Source organism: Notolepis coatsorum (genome assembly GCF_963971535.1).
Source record: "Notolepis coatsorum genome assembly, chromosome: 10".
NCBI classification, from domain to species: domain Eukaryota; kingdom Metazoa; phylum Chordata; class Actinopteri; order Aulopiformes; family Paralepididae; genus Notolepis; species Notolepis coatsorum.
This window is the reverse complement of record NC_140174.1, coordinates 126,772,112-126,796,981: the sequence shown is the minus strand read 5'-3', so window position 1 is coordinate 126,796,981 and position 24,870 is coordinate 126,772,112. Positions and strand designations below refer to the sequence as shown.

Genomic DNA, 24,870 nt, shown 5'->3' with positions numbered 1-24,870 from the left:
TGGAGGAACAGCTTGTTCCCGAGTGCTGGAGCCATTATACTGGAGGAACAGCTCGTTCCTGACTGCTGGAGCCATTATACTGGAGGAACAGCTTGTTCCCGAGTGCTGGAGCCATTATACTGGATGAACAGCTCGTTCCCTGACTGCTGGAAAGAAATGGGTTCAGGGATTTTCAATAACTCACCTGTCACCTTCAGTGTTTTACAATTCGTTCCTCACATTTTACCCATTCACTCACACATCACACACCGACGGCAGAGGCAACCATGCAAGCCAAGGTGCCAACCGGCTCATCGGGAGCAGTTTGGGGTCTTGCTCAAGGACACTATGACACACTGCCCGGGAGGAGTGGGAATCGAACTGGGAACCTCAGGATTACCAGACGACTGCTCTACTTCCTGAGCCACTGTCGCCCCCATACTGTTATGCACTTTGCTACTAAGTAATCTACCTTGCCTATAATACTACCTACTATGCTAATATGTCTATATTACTACCTACTATGCTAATATATCTCTACTACTATGCACTCAAGACTGTAGCACCCAAGTTTCAACACTGTTTGATGAACAATGTCACTGACCCTTAGCTGCCAGAGTTGTACCCTTCCTGCTGACTTGTTGTACAGAACTTAATAAAAGCATCAGCTACGTGACAAATGTAAATGGAATGTGTTATTACTGGGATGTAGACAATCTATGAGTTGCTAAAAGTAAATTAAGGGAATATTCTCTTTTTGATAGGCTTGACAACAAGCCAATCAGTATGAACTAAACAATAGAATTCAGCTTTGAACTATTGAGCAGTTTAGAATGTCGGAGCTACAGTCCCATATCTGGCTGAAAATCACTGGTCATGGTTGCACTGAGCGCCAATTTGGGAACTGCACACAAGTCAGAAACAGAGAGTACTTTGTTTTAACATGGCTCTGTTATGCTTTGGAGGAACTGCACATGAGTCAGGAGCAGAGAGTTATATCTTTGTTTTAAAGAGGCTCTGTTATGCTTTTGAGGAACTGCACATAAATCAGAAACAGAGTACTTTGTTTTAAAGAGGCTCTGTTATGCTTTTGAGGTTTTTCCCTTTCCTTTAGTTTGTTGTTGTATAGCTGGAGGTGCAGGTAGAACTGCAGAGGTACAAAGAATGACAGAAAACACTGCTCCTGAACTGCCTGAAACACCTGAATTGTAGTCCAGCCTTTTCCTCCTGAAACACCTGGTTTGTAGTCCAGCCTTTTCCTCCTGAAACACCTGGTTTGTAGTCCAGCCCTTTCCTCCTGAAACACCTGGTTTGTAGTCGAGCCTGTTCCTCCTGAAACACCTGGGGCGGAATCCACAGAGAATGAATTGCGCAAAGCAAATTGCATTCGCGGAGCCTGCTCTGCGTCTGCGAGGTATCCACAAAAGCACATTGCTCGATGAGATACCAGCGCAGACACGCCCAATATGTGTGGCTGCGAGCAGTCTGCACTCTGCACTCCTGACAGCGCTCTTGACAGAAATGTGTGTCGAAATGTAGCGTGCTGTCAAGTTTAGCGCGCTGTCCAAAAAAAGAAAAGAAATTAGAAATCAAGAAATCACTCCATCCATTAACTCAGTGTTTCTCAAAGTGGGGGGTGCGCCCCCCAGGGGGGGCGCAGAGGCATGACAGGGGGGGCCTTGAGATTTAAAAAAAAATTAAATAAAAAATTGGATTACAGAAAATTATCACTAAAGTGCTATCTGTTGCAGCTGCACTGTTCTCCATGAAAATACCATATTTGGATATTTGGATAATCTGAAAATCATTATTTAATAAAACACAGAAAAGGATCACCAAGTTACTCTCGATAAAAAAAAACTTTACAGACAACATTGAGACAAAGCTTCCTGACACATCTCCATCCAAACTCTTGGAAGAACTCATTGAAATGTCATCTGATACCACCTGGAGAGCTAGTTTCAGAGTGTGGTGCTGTGTACCAAGTATCTCATGATGCAGCAGTTAAGGTGTTGATACCATTCAGCACCACATATCTGTGTGAAGCTGGCTTTTCATCCATGACAGCTCTGAAAACAAAATATAGGGCCAAGTTGAGCCCTGAGGATGACATGCGTGTTGCCTTGTCAAAGACTGACAGCAATAAAGACTGTTTGCTTATTTCCTATGTTCGCTTTGTAAATTCCCAGTCACTGAGTGAAGATCTGCTGTTTTGCAAATATGTCAAAAACAGAGCGACAGCTGATGAGTTCTTCAAAATTATTGACAGTTACCTGACAGAACATGGACTGAAATGGGAAAACTGTGTGGGCTTTTTCTCTGACGGTGTGCAGGCCATGGCAGGGAAAAGGAGGGGGCTACAGGCGCTCATCAAGGGGGTCTCGCCAAACGTGCAATGGACGCACTGTAAATTCACAGAGAGGCGCCAGCGTCAAGACAGCTTAGCCCTGAGCTGAATGAGGTTTTGACAGAAGTTATAAACGTGGTAAATTTCATCAAAACCCGAGCACTGAAAGCGCGCCTGTTCTCTGCGCTGTGTGAGGAGATGGGAAGGTGTTGTCAATTTGAAAGGTCACGATATTGGTGTTATTTCAATAAATTTAAACATGGCCCATTTCATGACTATTTTGTTGGGGCGAGGGGGGGGGGGGGGGGGGGGGGGGGGGGGGGGGCAAGATATTTTGGTCCGCCAAAGGGGGGCCTGACAGAAAAAGTTTGAGAAGCACTGCATTAACTCTGGACTGTCATACTATTCATTTGCACTAGCACTATTGCACTTGGGACATTGATATTATATTATTGATGTTATTATTTATACATGCTATATTCAGTATGTTTGTATGTGGTGATGCTCTAAACTCAATTTTGTTGGACCAACAATGACAATAAAGATTATATTATTTTGCACTCCTCTATACATTACGAAGTAAACGAAATACAATACAAAATGAACGGAATACGAAAGAAAATAGATCTTATGAGTTATGAACAGTATCTAACTTGTTCGAGAAATATAAAGCTGAGTGCCAATATAGCCTTCACAACGCGTGATTTAGAAATAAGGCTATCTGACATTTCAAATGCTTGCTTCTGAGATGATGATCAATACAGTAAACATTTATTTCTGATATAGGTGCTGATCAGCAGTAATGCAATGTCATGATTATTATTATTCTGAAGTTATTATTATTATTATTAACACTTTCTCTGCCACGCTTATGTACATCCTTATACCATCCTCTGCCAGCTCTATTTGTCTATGGAGAAGTTCCCCTTCTTTGCAGGGCTATAACTTTTTAAATTGTATTGCTAAATTGACATTACTATGGCCCATTCAACGTCAATTATCTATCGTTCAGGATGTAGGAACGTTATACTTTTTCATTCACATATTCATACTAAAATACGGTCTAAAGTATAAATATGTTTTTATCGTTTTCTGCAGCATTCTGCAGAACGTGATTTATAGCCCTAAATGCATTATATTGATGATCAAATACAGTTTCATAGCGATCGGCGCCAGATACAAAAATTCAAATGGACGTGCTTCTAGAAGTTACTACTTATCATCTGATGTTGACCGGATGGGGGTGGGGGGTCGTTTATAATTCCGTGGCCAACGTTAGATGATTCATGTAGTGTCGGTGATATGATCATTAGAGCAGTTTGTATCGAACACGGTAAAAATAAACGCTGCATTACTCTTATTAACTGGAGGGGACAGGGGTACCAAGTTGAATTATTACATTTAATGTGTAACATAAAAACACACATGTAACATCACATAATATCCTGTGGTCACATTAATATCCTGGCGCTAATCAAATTTACATGCAACCAGTCGGGTAGTCGCTGGATAGGGGGGCCTCGTACGGACCGGGTTCCTATAGTCCAACACGCTGGTCTTCGGTGTTGGAGTATGTCACTCCACTTCTCCTGGCTTTGGCGATATTACGATACCGTTTTTAACTGGTAATTCACTTCACCAACGTTACCATACAGAGTTGTAGCAAAAAACAACTCTCTCCTCTCTCTCTCACTTTTTCTTCCCCAACTAACGGTATCTTTCTCTCCGTTCCAATACGTAACGTGGGTTGTAAATATACGCCAATTGCACGGACGCAAAGCCATATGTTACGCACCTAATTTCATTCATTTGAGAGCGAGATGCGCCGGCTTTGCTTCGGAAAACGCATGCAAAGCCTCTGTGGATTCCGGCCCTGGTTTGTAGTCCAGCCCTTTCCTCCTGAAACACCTGGTTTGTACTACATCGCTATGTAACACATTGCATATGGTCTTCTGTGTCTCTCGTAAACGTCTTTTTCCACCTAAACGGCTCACTAAAATCTGTTTCTGATATTTTAGGCGAGAAATAGGATAATGTAATTGCTGGATCTTCATTCATATCAAACTGTCAAACTAGGCATTGCAGATTAAATTTGTATCTGCAATGCCTAGTTTGACAGTTTGATATGAATTTATCTTGGGCATGGGAAGCAGCAGCTCATTTAAAGAGGAGGAGCCAAAACAGCCTGAACACAGCCTGTACAGCTGTAACTAGTTGCTTTTTGACACAACTGTTTCTAAATAGAAATACAAAATTTAACTGAGAAATGGGCATAATAGGCCCCTTTAAAGGACATTGTTGGGAAATACACTTATTTGCCACCTTCCCCAGAGTCAGATAAGAAGATTGATCAGCTAGGCTAGCTGCTCCCTACTGCTTCCAGTCCTTGTGCTGAGCTAGGCTAGCTGCTCCCTACTGCTTCCAGTCCTTGTGCTAAGCTAGGCTAGCTGTTCCCTACTGCTTGCAGTCTTTGTGCTAAGCTAGGCTACCATGCACCTGGGCCTCTGGAGCTGAGATGAAAAATCTATATTATTGTCTGACTCTGGGGAAGATGGCAAATAAGTGTTTCTAATTTCCCAAGATGTTGGAGTGTTTCTTGATGTTAACATGGTGTAGACCTTATGAAAATAATGGTGGAGTGTTCCTTTAAGGATGTTAACATGGCGTAGACCTGATGAAGATAATGGTGGAGTGTTCCTTTAAGGATGTTAACATGGTGTAGACCTGATGAAGATAATGGTGGAGTGTTCCTTTAAGGATGTTAACATGGTGTAGACCTGATGAAGATAATGGTGGAGTGTTCCTTTAAGGATGTTAACATGGCGTAGACCTGATGAAGATAATGGTGGAGTGTTCCTTTAAGGATGTTAACATGGCGTAGACCTGATGAAGATAATTCATAGTCAGTTCTGGCACTGCACTGTTGACAGTTTGAAACACCAGTGCCAATGTTTTGTCAGGTGCAGAGATGTAAGTGTATGCCAAAACTCTGTTGTTTCCATAGAGACCGGCCAACTAAATTGTAAAAAGCTGTCATAATATGATACAAAATCATTTAATCCCCCTGAAATAATTAATATCACAGCGCAGTCCATCTCTGCAAGAGACAAGTGTGATTAATTTGCAAAAGCAGGGATCACATCTGACAGCATTTATGGTTTATTGGTTCTATAGCAGTTATATTTTAGAATAACAATAATGTCTGCTGGTGGTTCAGGGTGGGGGGGGGGGGGGGGGGGTTGAGGCTCTGGGTGCTGACAACGTTGTGGGTTTGACTCCAACTCATAACCTTTTTTACATACCATAACTCCCCCCATCTCTTTCTGTCTCTCTCTCTCTCTCTCTCTCTCTCTCTCTGTGCCTCTCTCTCTGTCTCTCTCTCCCTCCGTGTTTCTCTCTCTGTGTCTCTCTCTTTCTCTCTCTCTGTCTCTCTCTCCTCTCTCTGTATCTCTTTCTTTCTGTCTCTCTCTCTCTTATACTGTCTGTGTTTTTTTTCTGTACTGTTTCCACTCTGCTCCTGTATTGGATTAGTTGTAGACACACAGTGTTGCTCTGTACCTGTATTCCAATGTGGATTCATCCATACATGGCAAATAAAATCTCTGTCTCTCTCTCTCTCTCTCTCTCTCTCTCTCTCTCTCTCTCTCTCTCTCTCTCTCTCTCTCTCTCTCTCTCTCTCTCATTCTCCTCTGTCTCTCTCTTTCTCGCTCATATTTCCAGTTCTTTATTATTTTTTTCATCCATTTTTTTCTCTCTTTTTCTATTTTTTCTCCCATCCCAATTTACCTCTCGTGCCAATTCTCCCCTCCCCTGTCTTGAACGTTGCTCGCATGTGCCCCCCACTGGCCGGTTGTAGGGAGGATAGAAGCCCATCGCATGTCCCCTCCGATCAGGGGTATAGCTCCAGATTCTGGGCCCCATGAAAGAATGTATTTGTAGGCCCCCAGTGAATGCAAGCGCGCAAGCGGAATTTTTTTGGCAATTTTTTTATTGATGAAAACGCATAATATGGTTTTTACCTATACATTCGGATCAGCAGTTCAGCACCTGCACTGTTGGTGGGTGAGCCTAGTAAAGGATGTCGCATTGCGTTCATCTTCAATGAATGGACCAATGCAATAGTCTACCAAAGCCCCCCCCCCCTCTCTCTCTATATATCTCACACACACACACACACACTTCAGAAACAAACATAGTATCAATGAGAGCATCAATAATACACCTGAGTGATGTCTAGTAAAAAAAAAAAAAAAAAAGATTGGGGCCCCCCCCTCAGTGCTGGGCCCTTGGAATCATCCTAAGCTACCCCCCCCAGCTACGCCCCTGCCTCCGATACATGTGTAGGCAGTGTAGTCACATCTTTTCACCTGCCAGCGCGGACTCTAATTGGCGAGGTGTAACGTGTGGGAGGCTCACACTACCCCCGCCATTTTCCTGTCTCTGCTGTGCAGGCACCCCAACCGACCTGTAGGAGTCGCTGTTTACAACGTCCAGATTACCACCCATCGACTTCCCACCCGCTAACTCTGCCAATTGAGTTAGTATGACGGCCGGCCCAAGCCGGAGGCAACGCCGACAGCCGGATTTGGTGTCTTGTGCGTTGGTGACGAGTGCAATGTCCGCTGCGCCACCCAGCCTCCTTTCCAGTTATTTTCTATACAGTGAGGCAGAAATGCCATAACAGTAATGTAATAAAAAAAATTAATACAGTATAATAACAGGTACATTACATTACAGGTTATTACAGATTAATACAGTATAATAACAGGTACATTACATTACAGGTTATTACAGATTAATACAGTATAATAACAGGTACATTACAGGTTATTACAGATTAATAGAGTATAATAACAGGTACATTACATTACAGGTTATTACAGATGAATACAGTATAATAACGTGATAGAGGTGTCATAGTGGTGTGATAGTGGTGTGATAGTAGTGTGATAGAGGTGTCATAGAGGTGTGATAGTGGTGTGATAGTGGTGTGATAGAGGTGTCATAGTGAATGAATGAATGAAAACTTTATTTAACAGATTGCAGAATGGGTACAATACAGTACGGCTCAATACACACAATTGTTAAGGGGATGCAGATCTGAGAAAGACGTTTGTCTTGTTTCCATCAGGGTCCCCCATTTTCAATTCATATAGACATTTATGACATACACAACATACATGACATTTATGGCATAGGGACATATAGGTATTTAGTACTGATACATTTGTGACATAAACGGTATTCAAATATACAGTACTGTTACCCCTAGATCCTGACAGAGTATATACATATGATGGGGAGGGGACTGTACATTAGGAGGGGGTGGGTGGGTGGGAGAGAGATATACATACGGCGGGGAGGGAATATATACATGCGGTGGGGAGGAGACTGTCTATTAGGAGGTGGTGGGGGTTTTGGGCATTTACGGTGGCCAGTTTCGAATTGCAGCCTCCCGTAGGTGCTCTTTAAGAGCGGTTTTGAATGTGGGTAGGGATTCACATTCCTTTACAGCGTGTGTGATAGTAGTGTGATAGAGGTGTCATAGAGGTGTGATAGTGGTGGCATAGTGGTGTGATAGAGGTGTCATAGTCAGGGCCGCCTCAGGGGGTGTGCAAGCAGTGCGGTCGCACAGGGCCTCGCGGGAAGGGGGGCCTAGCAAAAAAAATAATATATATATATATATATATTTATTTTTTTAAATTTAAATGTTTTTTTTTATAAAAATATAAATAAATAGAATGTTAACAATCACTTTCCATCACAGACCTAAAATCTAGTTTTGCTTACATGCTTATATATTTCACATTAGACACGTTTGTAGAATAGTGTTCCGGGCTCTGCGGCTCTGCAGATATACTATTGGTTTCATTCAATTACTTTTATGCAAAGCATTGTGGGGTGGGAGGACTAACACTAGGGGGAGCTGGTTGGCGTCGGTCTGGTAGCCGGTAGAGAGATGTGAAGAAGACCGGTATTATCCACGAGGGGAGGGGGTACAGCCAGGCAGGTCTATTCTGCGCTGTCCACTGGAGCGAGTGGATGTCTTGGCCAAGAGAACCAGATGTGCAGCATCGGAGCGGAGGAGATGGCGCCGTGTGCCGTGGGCTTGTCGGTACCGGGTGTGGTGATTGAGTTGTGACGGGACTGGGAGGACGTTCGGCGGATGGACTGAGGATGAAAGTTGTTGCGTGTTGGAACCTTCAGTCAGGCTATAGCTATGTCGGCTAGTAGCTTGGCTGGGGGCAGGGACAGCTAACTAGCGTTAGCTAACGCTAGCTAGCTAGCGTTGGCTACGTTGTCGGGTGCTAACGTGTGGCGGATGGACTGGGAGCGGACTCCCGGGTTCATCCCAACGGGGGGGACAATATCATGATGGGACTGGTGAACTTTCTCCACGGTCATCTCCTTCCTCTTGGACCTGACTCTGCGTTAGGGTGAGTTTTTGGTGCGGTCTGCTCTGTTCCCGCCGTGGATCTCTCTCTCTCTCTCTCTCTCTCTCTCTCTCTCTCTCTCTCTCTCTCTCTCTCTCTCTCTCTCTCTCTCTCTCTCTCTCTCTCTCTCTCTCTCTCGCGCGCGCGCGCTCGCGCGTTCTCTCTCTCTCTCTCGCGCGCGCTCTCTCTCTCTCGCGCTCTCTCTCTTGCTCTCTCGTGCTCTCTCTCTCTTGCTCTCTCTTGCTCTCTCTCTCTCACTCTCTCTCTCTTGCTCTCTCTCTCGCTCTCTCTCTCGCTCTCTCTCGCTCTCTCTATCCCTCTCTCTCTATCTCGCTCTCTCTCCCTCTCTCTATCTATATCTCTCTCTTTCTCTCTCTCTTTCTCTCTCTCTCTCTATCTCTCTCTATATCTACCTATCTGGCTTTGGGCTTGTTTGTCAGGTTCCGGGGGTGTTTTGTGCATCTTCCCTGTTGCTGCCGGGTGTGCGACTGTGCAGGTGCATTGCCACTAAGCCTCGGGCAGCGCTATTATTTAAGGATGCGTTGACTGTATCATATGCCCAGCCTCTGGCAGCGCTATTATTTGAGAATGCATTGTCTGTGTCATGTGCCCAGCCTCGGGCAGCGCTACTATTTAAGAATATGTTGACTGTATCTGTGTGCCCAGCCTCGGGCAGCGCTATTGTTTAGGAGTATGTTGGCCGTATAATTCTTTTTTATTAATTAAAATAAAAATAAATAAGAGAATTATATTAAATTAGAATTTTTTGCCTTGGGGGGGGGGGGGGTGATAGAGGTCATAGTGGTGTGATAGAGGTGTGATAGTGGTGTGATAGAGGTGTCATAGTGGTGTGATAGAGGTGTGATAGTGGTGTGATAGAGGTGTCATAGAGGTGTCATAGAGGTGTCATAGAGGTGTCATAGTGGTGTGATAGAGGTGTGATAGTGGTGTGATAGAGGTGTGATAGTGGTGTGATAGGTGTTATAGAGGTGTCTTAGTGGTGTGATAGAGGTGTCATAGTGGTGTGATAGTGATAGTGGTGTGATAGAGGTGTCATAGTGGTGTGATAGAGGTGTCATAGTGGTGTGATAGAGGTGTCATAGTGGTGTGATAGTGATAGTGGTGTGATAGTGGTGTCATAGTGGTGTGATATAGGTGTCATAGTGGTGTGATAGTGGTGTGATAGAGGTGTGATAGAGGTGTCATAGTGGTGTGATAGTGGTGTGATAGAGGTGTGATAGAGGTGTGATAGTGGTGTGATAGTGGTGTGATAGAGGTGTCATAGTGGTGTGATAGTGATAGTGGTGTGATAGTGGTGTCATAGTGGTGTGATAGTGATAGTGGTGTGATAGTGATAGTGGTGTGATAGTGGTGTGATAGTGATAGTGGTGTGATAGTGGTGTGATAGTGGTGTCATAGTGGTGTGATAGAGGTGTCATAGTGGTGTGATAGAGGTGTCATAGTGGTGTGATAGTGATAGTGGTGTGATAGTGGTGTGATAGTGGTGTGATAGAGGTGTCATAGTGGTGTGATAGTGATAGTGGTGTCATAGTGGTGTCATAGTGGTGTGATAGTGATAGTGGTGTGATATAGGTGTCATAGTGGTGTGATAGTGGTGTGATAGTGGTGTGATAGTGGTGTGATAGAGGTGTGATAGTGGTGTGATAATGGTGTGATAGTGGTGTGATAATGGTGTGATAGTGGTGTGATAGAGGTGTCATAGAGGTGTGATAGTTGTGTCATAGTGGTGTGATAGTGGTGTCATAGTGGTGTGATAGTGGTGTCATAGTGGTGTGATAGTGGTGTGATAGAGGTGTCATAGTGGTGTGATAGAGGTGTCATAGAGGTGTGATAGAGGTGTCATAGTTGTGCGATAGGTGTCATAGAGGTGTGATAGAGGTGTCATAGAGGTGTGATAGAGGTGTCATAGTTGTGTGATAGAGGTGTCATAGAGGTGTGATAGAGGTGTCATAGTTGTGCGATAGAGGTGTCATAGTGGTGTGTGGTGTGATAGTGGTGTCATAGTGGTGTGTGGTGTGATAGAGGTGTCATAGTGGTGTGATAGTGGTGTGATAGAGGTGTCATAGAGGTGCGATAGTGGTGTCATAGTTGTGCGATAGTGGTGTGATAGAGGTGTGATAGTGGTGTCATAGTTGTGCGATAGTGGTGTGATAGAGGTGTGATAGTGGTGTCATAGTGGTGTGTGGTGTGATAGTGGTGTCATAGTGGTGTGTGGTGTGATAGAGCTGTCATAGTGGTGTGTGGTGTGATAGTGGTGTCATAGTGGTGTGTGGTGTGATAGTCAGGGGAGGAAATTAGGCCACTTTACTCGCCAAATGCGAGTATTTTTTACGTTTGGCGAGTGATTCATGAAGACCACTCGCCAGTCTGGCGAGTATACAAAAAAATAAACATTCTGCAATCACTGCACTGGCAAACGGTGCGCGTCTTCTGAGTGCTCGCTTTAGTTGACAGTGCCACGAGAGCACTGCACAAGACCACCCGCGGACATATAATGTTTAATAAAAGTTTGCGCAGTACTGGCCAACCCGCGGACATATAATGATAAAAGTCCTGCGTTACTAGGCTAGCCATCAGGAGCACTCTCAAACGGATAACGTTAAACACAGCAGAAGATGGAAAACAGACTGACTGACCAACGGGGAACTGCATCCAACCCTAGTACAACCCTCGAGTATAAGTTACTAAGGACACATTTAAATCACAGAGGTGTAATGTTAGTCTACTGGAAATGTATACAGTGGTTAGCTTCTAGTTTTAGCGATAGCTGCTTGCTAGCTAACGTTAGCCCTGTGTGCTCAAAGCAGCCAGCTAGGTGTATCTGTTATGACTATAATGTTTCCAAAAAAGCACCGGACTACGACGTAAGGTTAGACATTTTATTTCATGCTCAAAAGCCCCTGGCTTGCACATCGCAGTCACGAAAGGGGCTAGCTAAGCTCAACCAGTGCACTGTGTACAACAGCACACCAACCCAACTGACGTTATCACAACACTTGACGGTACTGTCGTAAGACCACCGTGCTGTCTTAAAGGCACAGTGTGCCTACCCAGATGCATACACAACATTGACGAGGCTTGACAACCGAGGTTCAAAGTTAACTTGATTGATTGAAAACTTTATTAACAGATTGCAGAATGGGTACAATACAGTACGGCATTTTCAATTCATCATAATATATGACATACAGATAGACTACTGCTACATCTATATATTTCACATCTATCTATACACTTCACAACATACTTCGGTTTTTTTCTTTCACTGCCCAACCCAGTCCAACCCAGCATCTTTCACTGCCCAGTTCAGCCCAACCCAGTCCAGAATAGATACCTCTTTCATGTTAATATGTTTTATGCTAATATTGTGAAGAGTAGAGATTAATGTTTTATGCTAATACATATTTTAAAGAGTAGAGACACGGTGTGATTATTTTACTATGATTGAAAATCTATTTAGACGAAGACATACAAAGAAGTAATTATCACAATTAGCGATTTTTTTTGTCTGGTAAAAAATCTGTTTGGCTGGTAAAAAAAAATCAGATACTCGCCAGTTGGCTGGTAAGCCAAAAAGTTAGTTTCCTCCCCTGGTGATAGTGGTGTCATAGTGGTGTGTGGTGTGATAGTGGTGCGATAGTGGTGTGATAGAGGTGTCATTGTGGTGTGTGGTGTGATATAGGTGTGATAGAGGTGTGATAGTGGTGTGATAGAGGTGTGATAGAGGTGTCATAGAGGTGTGATAGTGGTGTGATAGAGGTGTGATAGAGGTGTCATAGAGGTGTCATAGTGGTGTGATAATGGTGTGATAGTGGTGTGATAGTGGTGTGATAGTGGTGTGATAGTGGTGTGATAGAGGTGTCATAGAGGTGTCATAGTGGTGTGATAATGGTGTGATAGTGGTGTGATAGTGGTGTGATAGTGGTGTGATAGTGGTGTGATAGAGGTGTGATAGTGGTGTGATAGTGGTGTGATAGTGGTGTCATAGTGGTGTCATAGAGGTGTGATAGTGGTGTCATAGTGGTGTGATAGTGGTGTGATAGTGGTGTGATAGAGGTGTGATAGTGGTGTGATAGAGGTGTGATAGTGGTGTGATATAGGTGTCATAGAGGTGTGATAGTGGTGTGATAGTGGTGTGATAGTGGTGTGATAGAGGTGTGATAGTGGTGTGATAGTGGTGTGATAGTGGTGTCATAGTGGTGTGATAGAGGTGTGATAGTGGTGTGATAGTGGTGTGATAGTGGTGTGATAGAGGTGTGATAGTGGTGTGATAGTGGTGTGATAGTGGTGTGATAGAGGTGTGATAGTGGTGTGATATAGGTGTCATAGAGGTGTGATAGTTGTGTCATAGAGGTGTGATAGAGGTGTCATAGTTGTGCGATAGAGGTGTCATAGTGGTGTCATAGAGGTGTGATAGTGGTGTGATAGTGGTGTGATAGAGGTGTGATAGTGGTGTCATAGTGGTGTGATAGTGGTGTGATAGGTGTCATAGAGGTGTGATAGAGGTGTCATAGTTGTGCGATAGAGGTGTCATAGTGGTGTGATAGAGGTGTGATAGTGGTGTGATAGAGGTGTGATAGTGGTGTGATAGTGGTGTGATAGTGGTGTCATAGTGGTGTGTGGTGTGATAGTGGTGTCATAGTGGTGTGATAGTGGTGTCATAGTGGTGTGTGGTGTGATAGTGGTGTCATAGTGGTGTGTGGTGTGATAGTGGTGTCATAGTGGTGTGTGGTGTGATAGTGGTGTCATAGTGGTGTGTGGTGTGATAGTGGTGTCATAGTGGTGTGTGGTGTGATAGTGGTGTCATAGTGGTGTGTGGTGTGATAGTGGTGTCATAGTGGTGTGTGGTGTGATAGTGGTGTCATAGTGGTGTGTGGTGTGATAGTGGTGTCATAGTGGTGTGTGGTGTGATAGTGGTGTCATAGTGGTGTGTGGTGTGATAGTGGTGTCATAGTGGTGTGTGGTGTGATAGTGGTGTCATAGTGGTGTGTGGTGTGATAGTGGTGTGATAGTGGTGTGTGGTGTGATAGAGGTGTCATAGTGGTGTGTGGTGTGATAGTGGTGTGTGGTGTGATAGAGGTGTCATAGTGGTGTGTGGTGTGATAGAGGTGTCAGAGTTGTGCGATAGGGTCGTCTGTCTCGTCACTTTGTGGATGAGCTTTCTAGCGAGACGATAATAGATGGCGCCACACTGTCCAGCCGTCTCTCTGTGGGCTCCATCGAGATTGTGCTTGATTTGGTTCATTTCTATAGTTTTACTAGTTTTTTATGCACCAACTGCATATTAATGTAGCGTTTTCCCCCCAAAAGTAGGCAAGAGTAAAGACCCTAACCCTATCAAAACAGCAGTCAAAGTATATTTTGAACACTACATTTGTTTACCAATGATTTTAAGTGTTATATGAATACATATGAGTTTATAGAAATCTCAGCGCATTGAGTTGGAAAACGGTGGATATTGACGAAATGGCGCAGTCAAACGTGAGTGTAGTCCTTTGAAAGAAGAGACCCTGGGCTTTCGATGGGCTTTTGAATTTCATAAAACTACACTACCCAGCTCATGCCAGCCCCTGTCAAACTTGGAGCCGTCTGGCATGAAATCATTTTTCAACGTTATTTTTCATGATTATGTCTCACGGGTCGAACAAACCTGAACGTTATTGCCATAAAATAGAATGTTGTTTGTTTCTTTACCTTTCTGTGAACGTCTAGAAAAAACCGTCTCAATCTGAAAAAATGGCGGATAATTTTTCATTCCAAAAAAGTAACTGTACTTACAGTAGATTTCATTCACGGTCTTTGCTGCCCTGTAACGGGCGCCTGGTACTAAATCCAGATTGAACTCTGCCATTGGAAAGAGGAGATTTGGCCCGATCCATAGATGTACGACTTGGCCATAATAAGGTCATTTATAGGCCTGATATTCTATATTCATATTTCAAATTGCAGGTGTCCGGATGGCAAAATTCAGTACTGTATCTACAAAAAACCCTGTAAATCATCTGCGCTTTATTCATTTGCTTAGATTTTTTGTACACTTGATCTCAAGAAGGTGCTGAATGAGCTCAGTGGCAATTTTCCATGTCTGGTCAGAATTATATTCTCATTTGGTTCATTACAATTTACTCAAGCATAGTAACAGACACAGTATTTCTGACACTGGGAATACATTCTCTGAGGTCCATAGATGTCCCTATAGATACCAAGAACATGCAAATGGTTCTTGTAGAAGTGGAGCAATCTTCCATTTACTTGGGTATGTATGAATTTTCTGAAAATATGGCTAGGGCTTGAGAGGTTAACACTACACCATATTTGTATCTATTTATTACTCAAATATTTGTACTACATTTTATAAAGTTTGCATTTTGTACTTTAGATTGTACTTTAGTTTGTATATTGTATATTTTGTATAGTGTTTGGCCTTTATTATTTTCCTTTTTTTTTTACTGTATGAAGCACATTCTCAGGAGGCTCATACAGAACCAAGCATTTCACTGTAATGTACTTTATATGTGACAAATAAAACAAAACTTTAACTTGAAACTTGAACTTCATCTTTTTGCAGATAACTTTACTGCTGGCTGCTATGTTTATATTTTACATTTACAATTACATTTAGTCTTTTAGCTGACGCTTTTTTTTTATATCTTTTTGGGGGGCTTTCTGTATCACCCATCCCAATTTTAGTCGTTCCCTTCCTGGTCGTTGCACGCATTGCCCCACTGTCGGCCTGGGGAGGGTGTAGTCTGTAGATTTACCACATGCCTCCTCCGATACATGTGGAGTTCGCCAGCGGCTTCTTTTCACCTGACGGCGAGGAGTTTCACTGGGGGAACGTAATGCGTGCCGAGGTTCATGCTATTTTCCCCAGATCCCCTCCCTGCTGAACAGGCGCCCGACCGACTAGTATGAGTCGGTGTTTACAATGACCAGGACACATACCCCGCCGGCTTCCCACCCGCTAACACTGCCAATTGTGTTAGTAGGGACGACTGACCAAGCCAGAGGTATCGCTGATGGCTGGATTCGATCCCAGAGTCTCTGCAGTGGTAGGCGAGTGCTTAGTCCACTGCGCTACCCAGCCGCCCAGCGCCTTAGCTGGCGCTTTTATCCAAAGTGACTACTGTAGTCCGCAGGAAGGGTACAACTCAACTTGAGTGCTCCAGTCTTGAGTGCATAGTAGTATAGACATATTAGCATAGTAGGTAGTCATATAGGCAAGGTATATTACTCAGACAGAAGCAAATACATACTAGTAAAAGACAGTACGAAGGTTAAGACAGTTTCTTTTTCATTTATTTATTCATTTATTCGCCCATCTGGGGCAAAGCTATTTCCAGGGAGTCCATTAGAAATGGGAAACGTACCATGCAGCTACAGGATCATCAAATGCAAACATGCCTCCATAAAGAACCTCCATAAAGAACCTCCACAAAGGACCTGTAAGGCCTCAAGTACCTTTCCTGGGTTAAAAGAGACATTTCAAAGTATTCCAATGTTGTCTTTTCCAGGACGCTGGCGTGTGCAGGAAAGGAACTGAAAGATAACTTCCTGACAGCCCTGGCAGAGCGAGAGGAGCCCAACCACACTGGGAACATGAATGTGAGTACATTATGACAACACTCCGGGCGCTACGTCATGGGGTTTCCCCCAAACTATTTCTGCAATTCCATTAGGAGGGGAAACGAAATCTATACTGTGTCAGGTGGAGGGGACACTAGCTTCCTGTTCTGTCCTCCAGCATCTACAGTATACTGTGTCAGGTGGAGGGGACACTAGCTTCCTGTTCTGTCCTCCAGCATCTACAGTATACTGTGTCAGGTGGAGGGGACACTAGCTGCCTGTTCTGTCCTCCAGCATCTACAGTATACTGTGTCAGGTGGAGGGGACACTAGCTTCCTGTTCTGTCCTCCAGCATCTACAGCATACTGTGTCAGGTGGAGGGGACACTAGCTTCCTGTTCTGTCCTCCAGCATCTACAGTATACTGTGTCAGGTGGAGGGGACACTAGCTTCCTGTTCTGTCCTCCAGCATCTACAGCATACTGTGTCAGGTGGAGGGGACACTAGCTTCCTGTTCTGTCCTCCAGCATCTACAGTATACTGTGTCAGGTGGAGGGGACACTAGCTTCCTGTTCTGTCCTCCAGCATCTACAGTATACTGTGTCAGGTGGAGGGGACACTAGCTTCCTGTTCTGTCCTCCAGCATCTACAGTATACTGTGTCAGGTGGAGGGGACACTAGCTTCCTGTTCTGTCCTCCAGCATCTACAGTATACTGTGTCGGGTGGAGGGGACACTAGCTTCCTGTTCTGTCCTCCAGCATCTACAGCATACTGTGTCAGGTGGAGGGGACACTAGCTTCCTGTTCTGTCCTCCAGCATCTACAGTATACTGTGTCAGGTGGAGAGGACACTAGCTTCCTGTTCTGTCCTCCAGCATCTACAGTATACTGTGTCAGGTGGAGGGGACACTAGCTTCCTGTTCTGTCCTCCAGCATCTACAGTATACTGTGTCAGGTGGAGGGGACACTAGCTTCCTGTTCTGTCCTCCAGCATCTACAGTATACTGTGTCGGGTGGAGGGGACACTAGCTTCCTGTTCTGTCCTCCAGCATCTACAGTATACTGTGTCAGGTGGAGGGGACACTAGCTTCCTGTTCTGTCCTCCAGCATCTACAGTATACTGTGTCGGGTGGAGGGGACACTAGCTTCCTGTTCTGTCCTCCAGCATCTACAGTATACTGTGTCAGGTGGAGGGGACACTAGCTTCCTGTTCTGTCCTCCAGCATCTACAGTATACTGTGTCAGGTGGAGGGGACACTAGCTTCCTGTTCTGTCCTCCAGCATCTACAGTATACTGTGTCAGGTGGAGGGGACACTAGCTTCCTGTTCTGTCCTCCAGCCTCCATACTGTGTCAGGTGGAGGGGACACTAGCTTCCTGTTCTGTCCTCCAGCATCTACAGTATACTGTGTCAGGTGGAGGGGACACTAGCTTCCTGTTCTGTCCTCCAGCATCTACAGTATACTGTGTCAGGTGGAGGGGACACTAGCTTCCTGTTCTGTCCTCCAGCATCTACAGTATACTGTGTCAGGTGGAGGGGACACTAGCTTCCTGTTCTGTCCTCCAGCATCTACAGTATACTGTGTCAGGTGGAGGGGACACTAGCTTCCTGTTCTGTCCTCCAGCATCTACAGTATACTGTGTCAGGTGGAGGGGACACTAGCTTCCTGTTCTGTCCTCCAGCATCTACAGTATTCAATCTTTATTTATACTCGATAATACACTGAGTAATTAAACTCATTTACAGTGCCGTCGAGATGTTACATACACAAGTGTCACAGTGTGTTCATAAATATAAAGACATCAGACAATCAGAATAATTGAGAGCACATTTTAAAATACATTAAAAAAAAATAATAATAAAACATCTTTTAAAAAGAATAAAATAGCTCAAAATTAAAACAGAGGTAATAATTTAAAAACAATTACATATTGTGGTGACCTGATTGGTCATTAAGGTTCTAAACCGACCCATAGACACTAGAGTGTCTAGTTTCAGTGTTTCCTGCAGGGTATTCCATGATGTAGGGGCAAAAAAAGCCAAAAGCAGATCTACCAAGTTCAGTACAAACTCTAGGCACTCTAAGTGTAAGCCAAAAACTGGATTGTGTACGACAGGGTCCAGTGGTCCATTCCAATAAAGAACTAATATAATTTGGACAATCTCTAATTATGGCTTTATAGATAAAAAGATTGCAATGCAACTTACGTCTCTCTGCCAGAGAGGCCCACCCGACCTTATTATATAGGATACAATGGTGAGTACCATAACTATCACCGGTGATAAATCTAATGGCTGAATGATAAACAGAGTCTAAGGGCTTAAGAGTGGAAGCCGCTGCATGTCTATAAAGTATACTGTGTCAGGTGGAGGGGACACTAGCTTCCTGTTCTGTCCTCCAGCATCTACAGTATACTGTGTCAGGTGGAGAGGACACTAGCTTCCTGTTCTGTCCTCCAGCATCTACAGTATACTGTGTCAGGTGGAGGGGACACTAGCTTCCTGTTCTGTCCTCCAGCATCTACAGTATACTGTGTCAGGTGGAGGGGACACTAGCTTCCTGTTCTGTCCTCCAGCATCTACAGTATACTGTGTCAGGTGGAGGGGACACTAGCTTCCTGTTCTGTCCTCCAGCATCTACAGTATACTGTGTCAGGTGGAGAGGACACTAGCTTCCTGTTCTGTCCTCCAGCATCTACAGTATACTGTGTCAGGTGGAGGGGACACTAGCTTCCTGTTCTGTCCTCCAGCATCTACAGTATACTGTGTCAGGTGGAGAGGACACTAGCTTCCTGTTCTGTCCTCCAGCATCTACAGTATACTGTGTCAGGTGGAGAGGACACTAGCTTCCTGTTCTGTCCTCCAGCATCTACAGTATACTGTGTCAGGTGGAGGGGACACTAGCTTCCTGTTCTGTCCTCCAGCATCTACAGTATACTGTGTCAGGTGGAGAGGACACTAGCTTCCTGTTCTGTCCTCCAGCCTCCATACTGTGTCAGGTGGAGGGGACACTAGCGGCCTGCCCTGCTCCTGTCCTGTCCTCCAGCTCCAGTAGCCCAGAAGTGCATGCAGCAAGATTAAGTAGAATTTAGAACTTCTACTTCCTATGATATAGGCCTATAATGTTCAGATATGTACCACTGTATGCGAACACAACAAACATGTCATGTCCTTGTATTTCTATATCAGAATTAGATTCTTCTCTCCTTCTTGATAGTGGCAATTTGGCAATTAGTTTCCTGCAGTGTGGATTGATGAACACAGTGGCGCTGTTCTCCTGGCTGTTACAGCAGGACTAGTCTTCCGCTCAGTCTGTAGATGTTAACCCTTTCACTGCGACAATACACAGAAGGTTAACCCTTTCACCGCCACACAACAGCAGGTTAACCCTAACCGTCGGTAGTGTGATGGTAAAGGGTTAACCTTCTGTAGTGTGGCAGTGAGAGGGTTAAATACAGCAGGTCTAGTCCTCCTCTCAGTCTGTAGATGTTTGAAGTTTCATCGGGGTGCTCCAGCAGCATATGATTATCCACGTATGTTTGCTATTGTGTATATAGGAGGAGATTTATTTATACTTCCCTACCCCTGGGTTCACTTCTCACCTCCAGCTCAGAGACCCTGTCACACAGTTTATTTACATCCATCACTCCGGTGCTGGCCAGCCATTAATCCTTGATACTAATGCCTTAAAACCAGAAATTGGCATAAGTATTGTACAAATAGACACGGCTGAACGCCTCAGACCCCGCGGGTCGTCATAAAATGTCATTATATATAAAGAATATATAAAAAATATATACTGTCTACGTTGGGAATGTGTATGAAAACAAAAGATATGTTCAGATTAATCAGTGGCCACATGTTCTTTAAAAAACACACGACAGAGAAGCATTTCAGAGTTCCTCTGGTGCGACCAGCAGGGAGACATAATGTCAGTTCCTCTGGTGCGACCAGCAGGGAGACATAATGTCAGTTCCTCTGGTGCGACCAGCAGGGAGACATAATGTCAGTTCCTCTGGTGCGACCAGCAGGGAGACATAATGTCAGTTCCTCTGGTGCGACCAGCAGGGAGACATAATGTCAGTTCCTCTGGTGCGACCAGCAGGGAGACATAATGTCAGTTCCTCTGGTGCGACCAGCAGGGAGACATAATGTCAGTTCCTCTGGTGCGACCAGCAGGGAGACATAATGTCAGTTCCTCTGGTGCGACCAGCAGGGAGACATAATGTCAGTTCCTCTGGTGCGACCAGCAGGGAGACATAATGTCAGTTCCTCTGGTGCCACCGTGCAGCGCCAGCAGGGAGACATAATGTCCTCTGGTACCACCGTGCAGAGCCAGCAGGGAGACACATGGTAGTAGTGGTGGTAGTGGTAGTAATAGTAGTAATAGAAGTAGTAGTAGTAGTAATAGTAGTAGTGGTAGTGGTAGTAGTAGTAGTAGTAGTAGTAGTAGTAGTAGTAGTAGTAGTAGTAGTAGTAGTAGTAGTAGTAGTACTGTAATATAGTAGTAGTAGTGGTAGTGGTAGTAGTGGTAGTAATAGTAATAATAGTAGTAGTAGTAGTAGTTGTCGTATTCAAGCTTTACTGTAATAGTAGTAGTAGTAGTAGTAGTAATAATAGTAGTAACATAGTAGTAGTAGTAGTAGTAGTAGTAGTAGTAGTAGTAGTAGTAGTAGTAGTAGTAGTAGTAGTAGTAGTAGTAGTAGTACTGTAATAGTAGTAGTAGTAGTAGTAGTAGTAGTAGTAGTAGTAGTAATAGTTAATAATTATTAGTAGTAATAATAATATAGTAGTGGTGGTGGTGGTGGTGGTGGTGGTAGTAGTAGTAGTAGTAGTAGTGTAATAGTAGTAGTAGTAGTAGTAGTAGTAGTGTAATAGTAGTAGTAGTAGTAGTAGTAGTAGTAGTAGTGGTAGTAGTAGTAGCAGTAGTAGTAGTAGTAGTGGTAGTAGTAGTAGTAGTAGTAGTAGTAGTAGTAGTAGTAGTAGTAGTAATAGTAGTACTATAATAGTAGTAGTACTGTAGTAGTAGTAATATAATAGTAGTAGTAGTAGTAGTAGTAGTAGTAGTAGTAGTAGTAGTAGTAGTAGTAGTAGTAGTAGTAGTAGTAGTAGTGGTAGTAGCAGTAGTAGTAGTGGTAGTAGTGGTAGTAGCAGTAGTAGTAGTAGTAGTAGTAGTAATAGTAGTACTGTAATAGTAGTAGTGCTGTAGTAGTAGTAATATAATAGTAGTAGTAGTAGTAGTAGTAGTAGTAGTAGTAGTAGTAGTAGTAGTAGTAGTAGTAGTAGTAGTAGTAGTAGTAGTAGTAGTAGTAGTAGTAGTGGTAGTAGTGGTAGTAGCAGTAGTAGTAGTGGTAGTGGTAGTAGTGGTGCAGCACAGAGAAAAGGAGGTGTGGTTTGACCTCCTCTTGCTTGGCCCTCTGGGATGAGTGATTATAACATGAAGAGAGTGGAGCAGGGGGCAGAGCTGGAAGCACCACGCTGGATGTTGACTGTGTAAACAGTCCCGACTGCAGAGGAACCTTCATTACCAAGTCCGCTAGAAAGACTTGGTTGCAGCTTGTTCCTTTTCAAAGAAACCTCTGTGACTGAAAAGAAGAAGAAAAAAACATGTGAATCAAGTAGTTGTCTAATACTTCTTCCTGTATTTAGAAAGAAAAAAAAAAAAAACTGTAACCAAATATAGTGTTGTATATCACCAACAATATTATGCTGACATGACCCCCCCCCCCCCTCCCTCACTAAAGTGCTTCCTCTGATGAAAAATTGCGCTGGGAAAATGTTTATTTTCCTCCCCCCCCCCCTCTCTGTTTAAAATGGAACCCACATTTGAGCACTTAATACCTGGTCTCTTGGAGGCGGCTTGAGGAGCAGGTAATCTTAATACAGTTTGACGAGGCTTGACCCTCCGCTATGCTTACATTACTTAAATGTATTCCAGCCGACACTTTGCCCATGTGTGGCCACAAGCAAGATATGTTGTCTGATGAGCCCCCCCCCCCCCCCATACATTTCTCCTTATGGATTATTATTATTACATTTCATAACCAGATGTGGAAAAAGCTAGAAATATGTCATGTGTTCGTATGATTGACGCTATGCAGGCATTGGAATGAAGAACAGGTTAACTTAAATTTTGGCATGCAAAGGCTTTCTTTGGGAATGTAAATATGAAGCATTTAGACTGCAGGCTAGTTTTACTGCAGGTATGAATGTAAATATTAAGCCTTTAGGCTGCAGGTTAGTTTGACTGCAGGTTAGTTTTACTGCAGGTTAGTTTTACTGCTGCAGGTTAGTTTTACTGCAGGTTAGTTTTACTGCAGGTATGAATGTAAATATGAAGCATTTAGACTGCAGGTTAGTTTTACTCAGAATCAGAATCAGAAAGGTCTTTATTTGCCAAGTAGTTTTCACATACAAGGAATTTGCTTTGGTCGTTTTCGGTGCGACATTAGTGGACAGACAGATAATACAATAAAGAGGTGGAGTAAGATCAAATTAAATATGAACTAAGTTGAGCACAATATAATATAATTATGAAATAAAATAAAATAATACAAATAAAATTATAAAAATAAAATTATAAAAATAAAATAATAAAATAATAATAATAATAATAATAATAATAATAATAATAATAATAATAATAATAATAATAATAATAATAATAATAATAATAATAATAATAATAATAATAATAATAATAATAAAAATAACAATACAAAATAAAACTGCATGTATGGATTCTTAATAGGACTAGTTGTTAAAGATCCCTAAATATTCAGCACAACAATTGAATGAGGTTGGAGTGGGGTGGAATTTGGCAATGATCACGTGGTGCCACCAGTACGACACATCTTCAGTTGTGTTCCCCGACCTCATTGGGTGTTTCGGCCATTTATCACAATACACCCTCTGCCGAGGTTGGCCCACCACACGCTGATCAGGCCTGGGTGTGTGTCGCACGGTGGCACCACGTGTTCATTTAGCAGCCCATGATGCGTCTCTACGTTTCAGCCACAACCAGTGACTGCTCCGTTCTGCTGCAGTGGCAAGTTCTTTGATTGCCTTCCATTGGGCCTGTCCTCTGATCCCTACTTCCTTCAGGAGCCTTGTGGTGGAACTGGCTACAAAGCCTTTGCAGCCCACCTCCACTGGCCACACCTTCACATTCCAGCCCCGCCCCTCTGCTTCAGCTGCTAAGTTGGCATATCGCAGCCTCTTCCGTTCGAATGCCTCATCGATGGCTTCCTCCCATATAAATATGAAGCTTTAGACTGCAGGTTAGTTTTACTGCAGGTATGAATGAAATATGAAGCATTTACACTGCAGTTTTTTTTTTACTGCAGGTAAACAGCTTGTTAAAATTTTAATGATTTATGGTTTAACACATTGTGTGCCAAGAACGGCGTAAATCGTTATTGCTCGCCATGCGTTGAACGCCAACAACGGCGTATCACGTGTTTGGGATCAATATTAAATTTTTTCGCCATGGCATTCATAATTCATCCAGCCTCCCTCCGGACTGCAGCGGCACCCTGTCTGAGATTGCAACGCCTCAATACCGCCGCCTGGTGGATGGTCGGGCGAGTTACACCCACGACAAACCGGAAGTGGTGCATTGAGGAAATTCCTCCGCCAGAGATACAATATATATATTGTGGCGTGGATCAATATACACACTCGAGTGCATTTGGATCGCTTTCGAAATGCAATAATCGATATGATTTCGTCGTTTATTGCGTCATACAAACCGGAAATGGATCTAGCAGATCGACGTCAAATAATTGGAATATTTCTCCTCCAGTCTCATCGGCGAACGGTAAGAGGAATATAACGTTATTTTCAGCCCGATTGTTTATTCATTTCACGGCAATCCATCTGATCAAGATATCAACCCATACTAAATAAAGCCGTTACTGACGATCAAGGAATTATAAACGACCCCCCCCCCCCCTTTCCTTCACGCATGATGAAGCATAATGCATACCGATCATATACATTTGAATTTTTTAATATTGCGTGTGTATAGGAAAGAAACGCCAATCGATAATCTATCATATGCTTCAGGGCCTATAACTAGCGTTTTTGGAATTACTGCAGAAACGGTCGACGGTATTAACACAACAATGTATGAATGAAAAAATATAACGTTCCCACATCCGAAACGATAGATAATCGATGTTGAATGGGCCATAGTAATGCAGATATAGCTATAATATTTAAAAAGTTATAGCCCTGCAAAGAAGGTAAACATCTCCATAGGCTTACAGTGGTGGCAGAGAGGGCATAATGATGGGCACAATGCATGGCGCCCAATGTGTTAAATGATTTAGGCTGCTTTGTTTATTTCACACCCAGCTGAAGTTTATACCTTATAGTGTTACTTCCAGGCCCAGATAAGATAAGATATTCCTTTATTGATCCCCTTGGGGGAATTCGGGCGTCATAGCAGCATGGGGGAGGGGGGAGTGGAGGTACAGGTATGGGCAGGGTAATAGTAAAAATACATAAATAAAGGCAATAC

At 43.6% G+C, this 24,870-nt stretch overlaps 1 protein-coding gene across 1 annotated transcript in view; it reads left to right on the top strand.

The window, feature by feature from the left end:
• The window catches only part of cfap299 (cilia and flagella associated protein 299), a gene marked incomplete at its 5' end in the record, with an annotated part of 334,969 nt that overhangs the window by 105,853 nt on the left and 204,246 nt on the right, over window positions 1-24,870 (top strand). Inside the window, one exon of the mRNA XM_084323181.1 lies at window positions 16,296-16,386. Within this exon, the coding sequence (XP_084179307.1) occupies window positions 16,296-16,386 (91 nt within the window). The remainder of the gene's footprint in view (window positions 1-16,295; window positions 16,387-24,870) is intronic.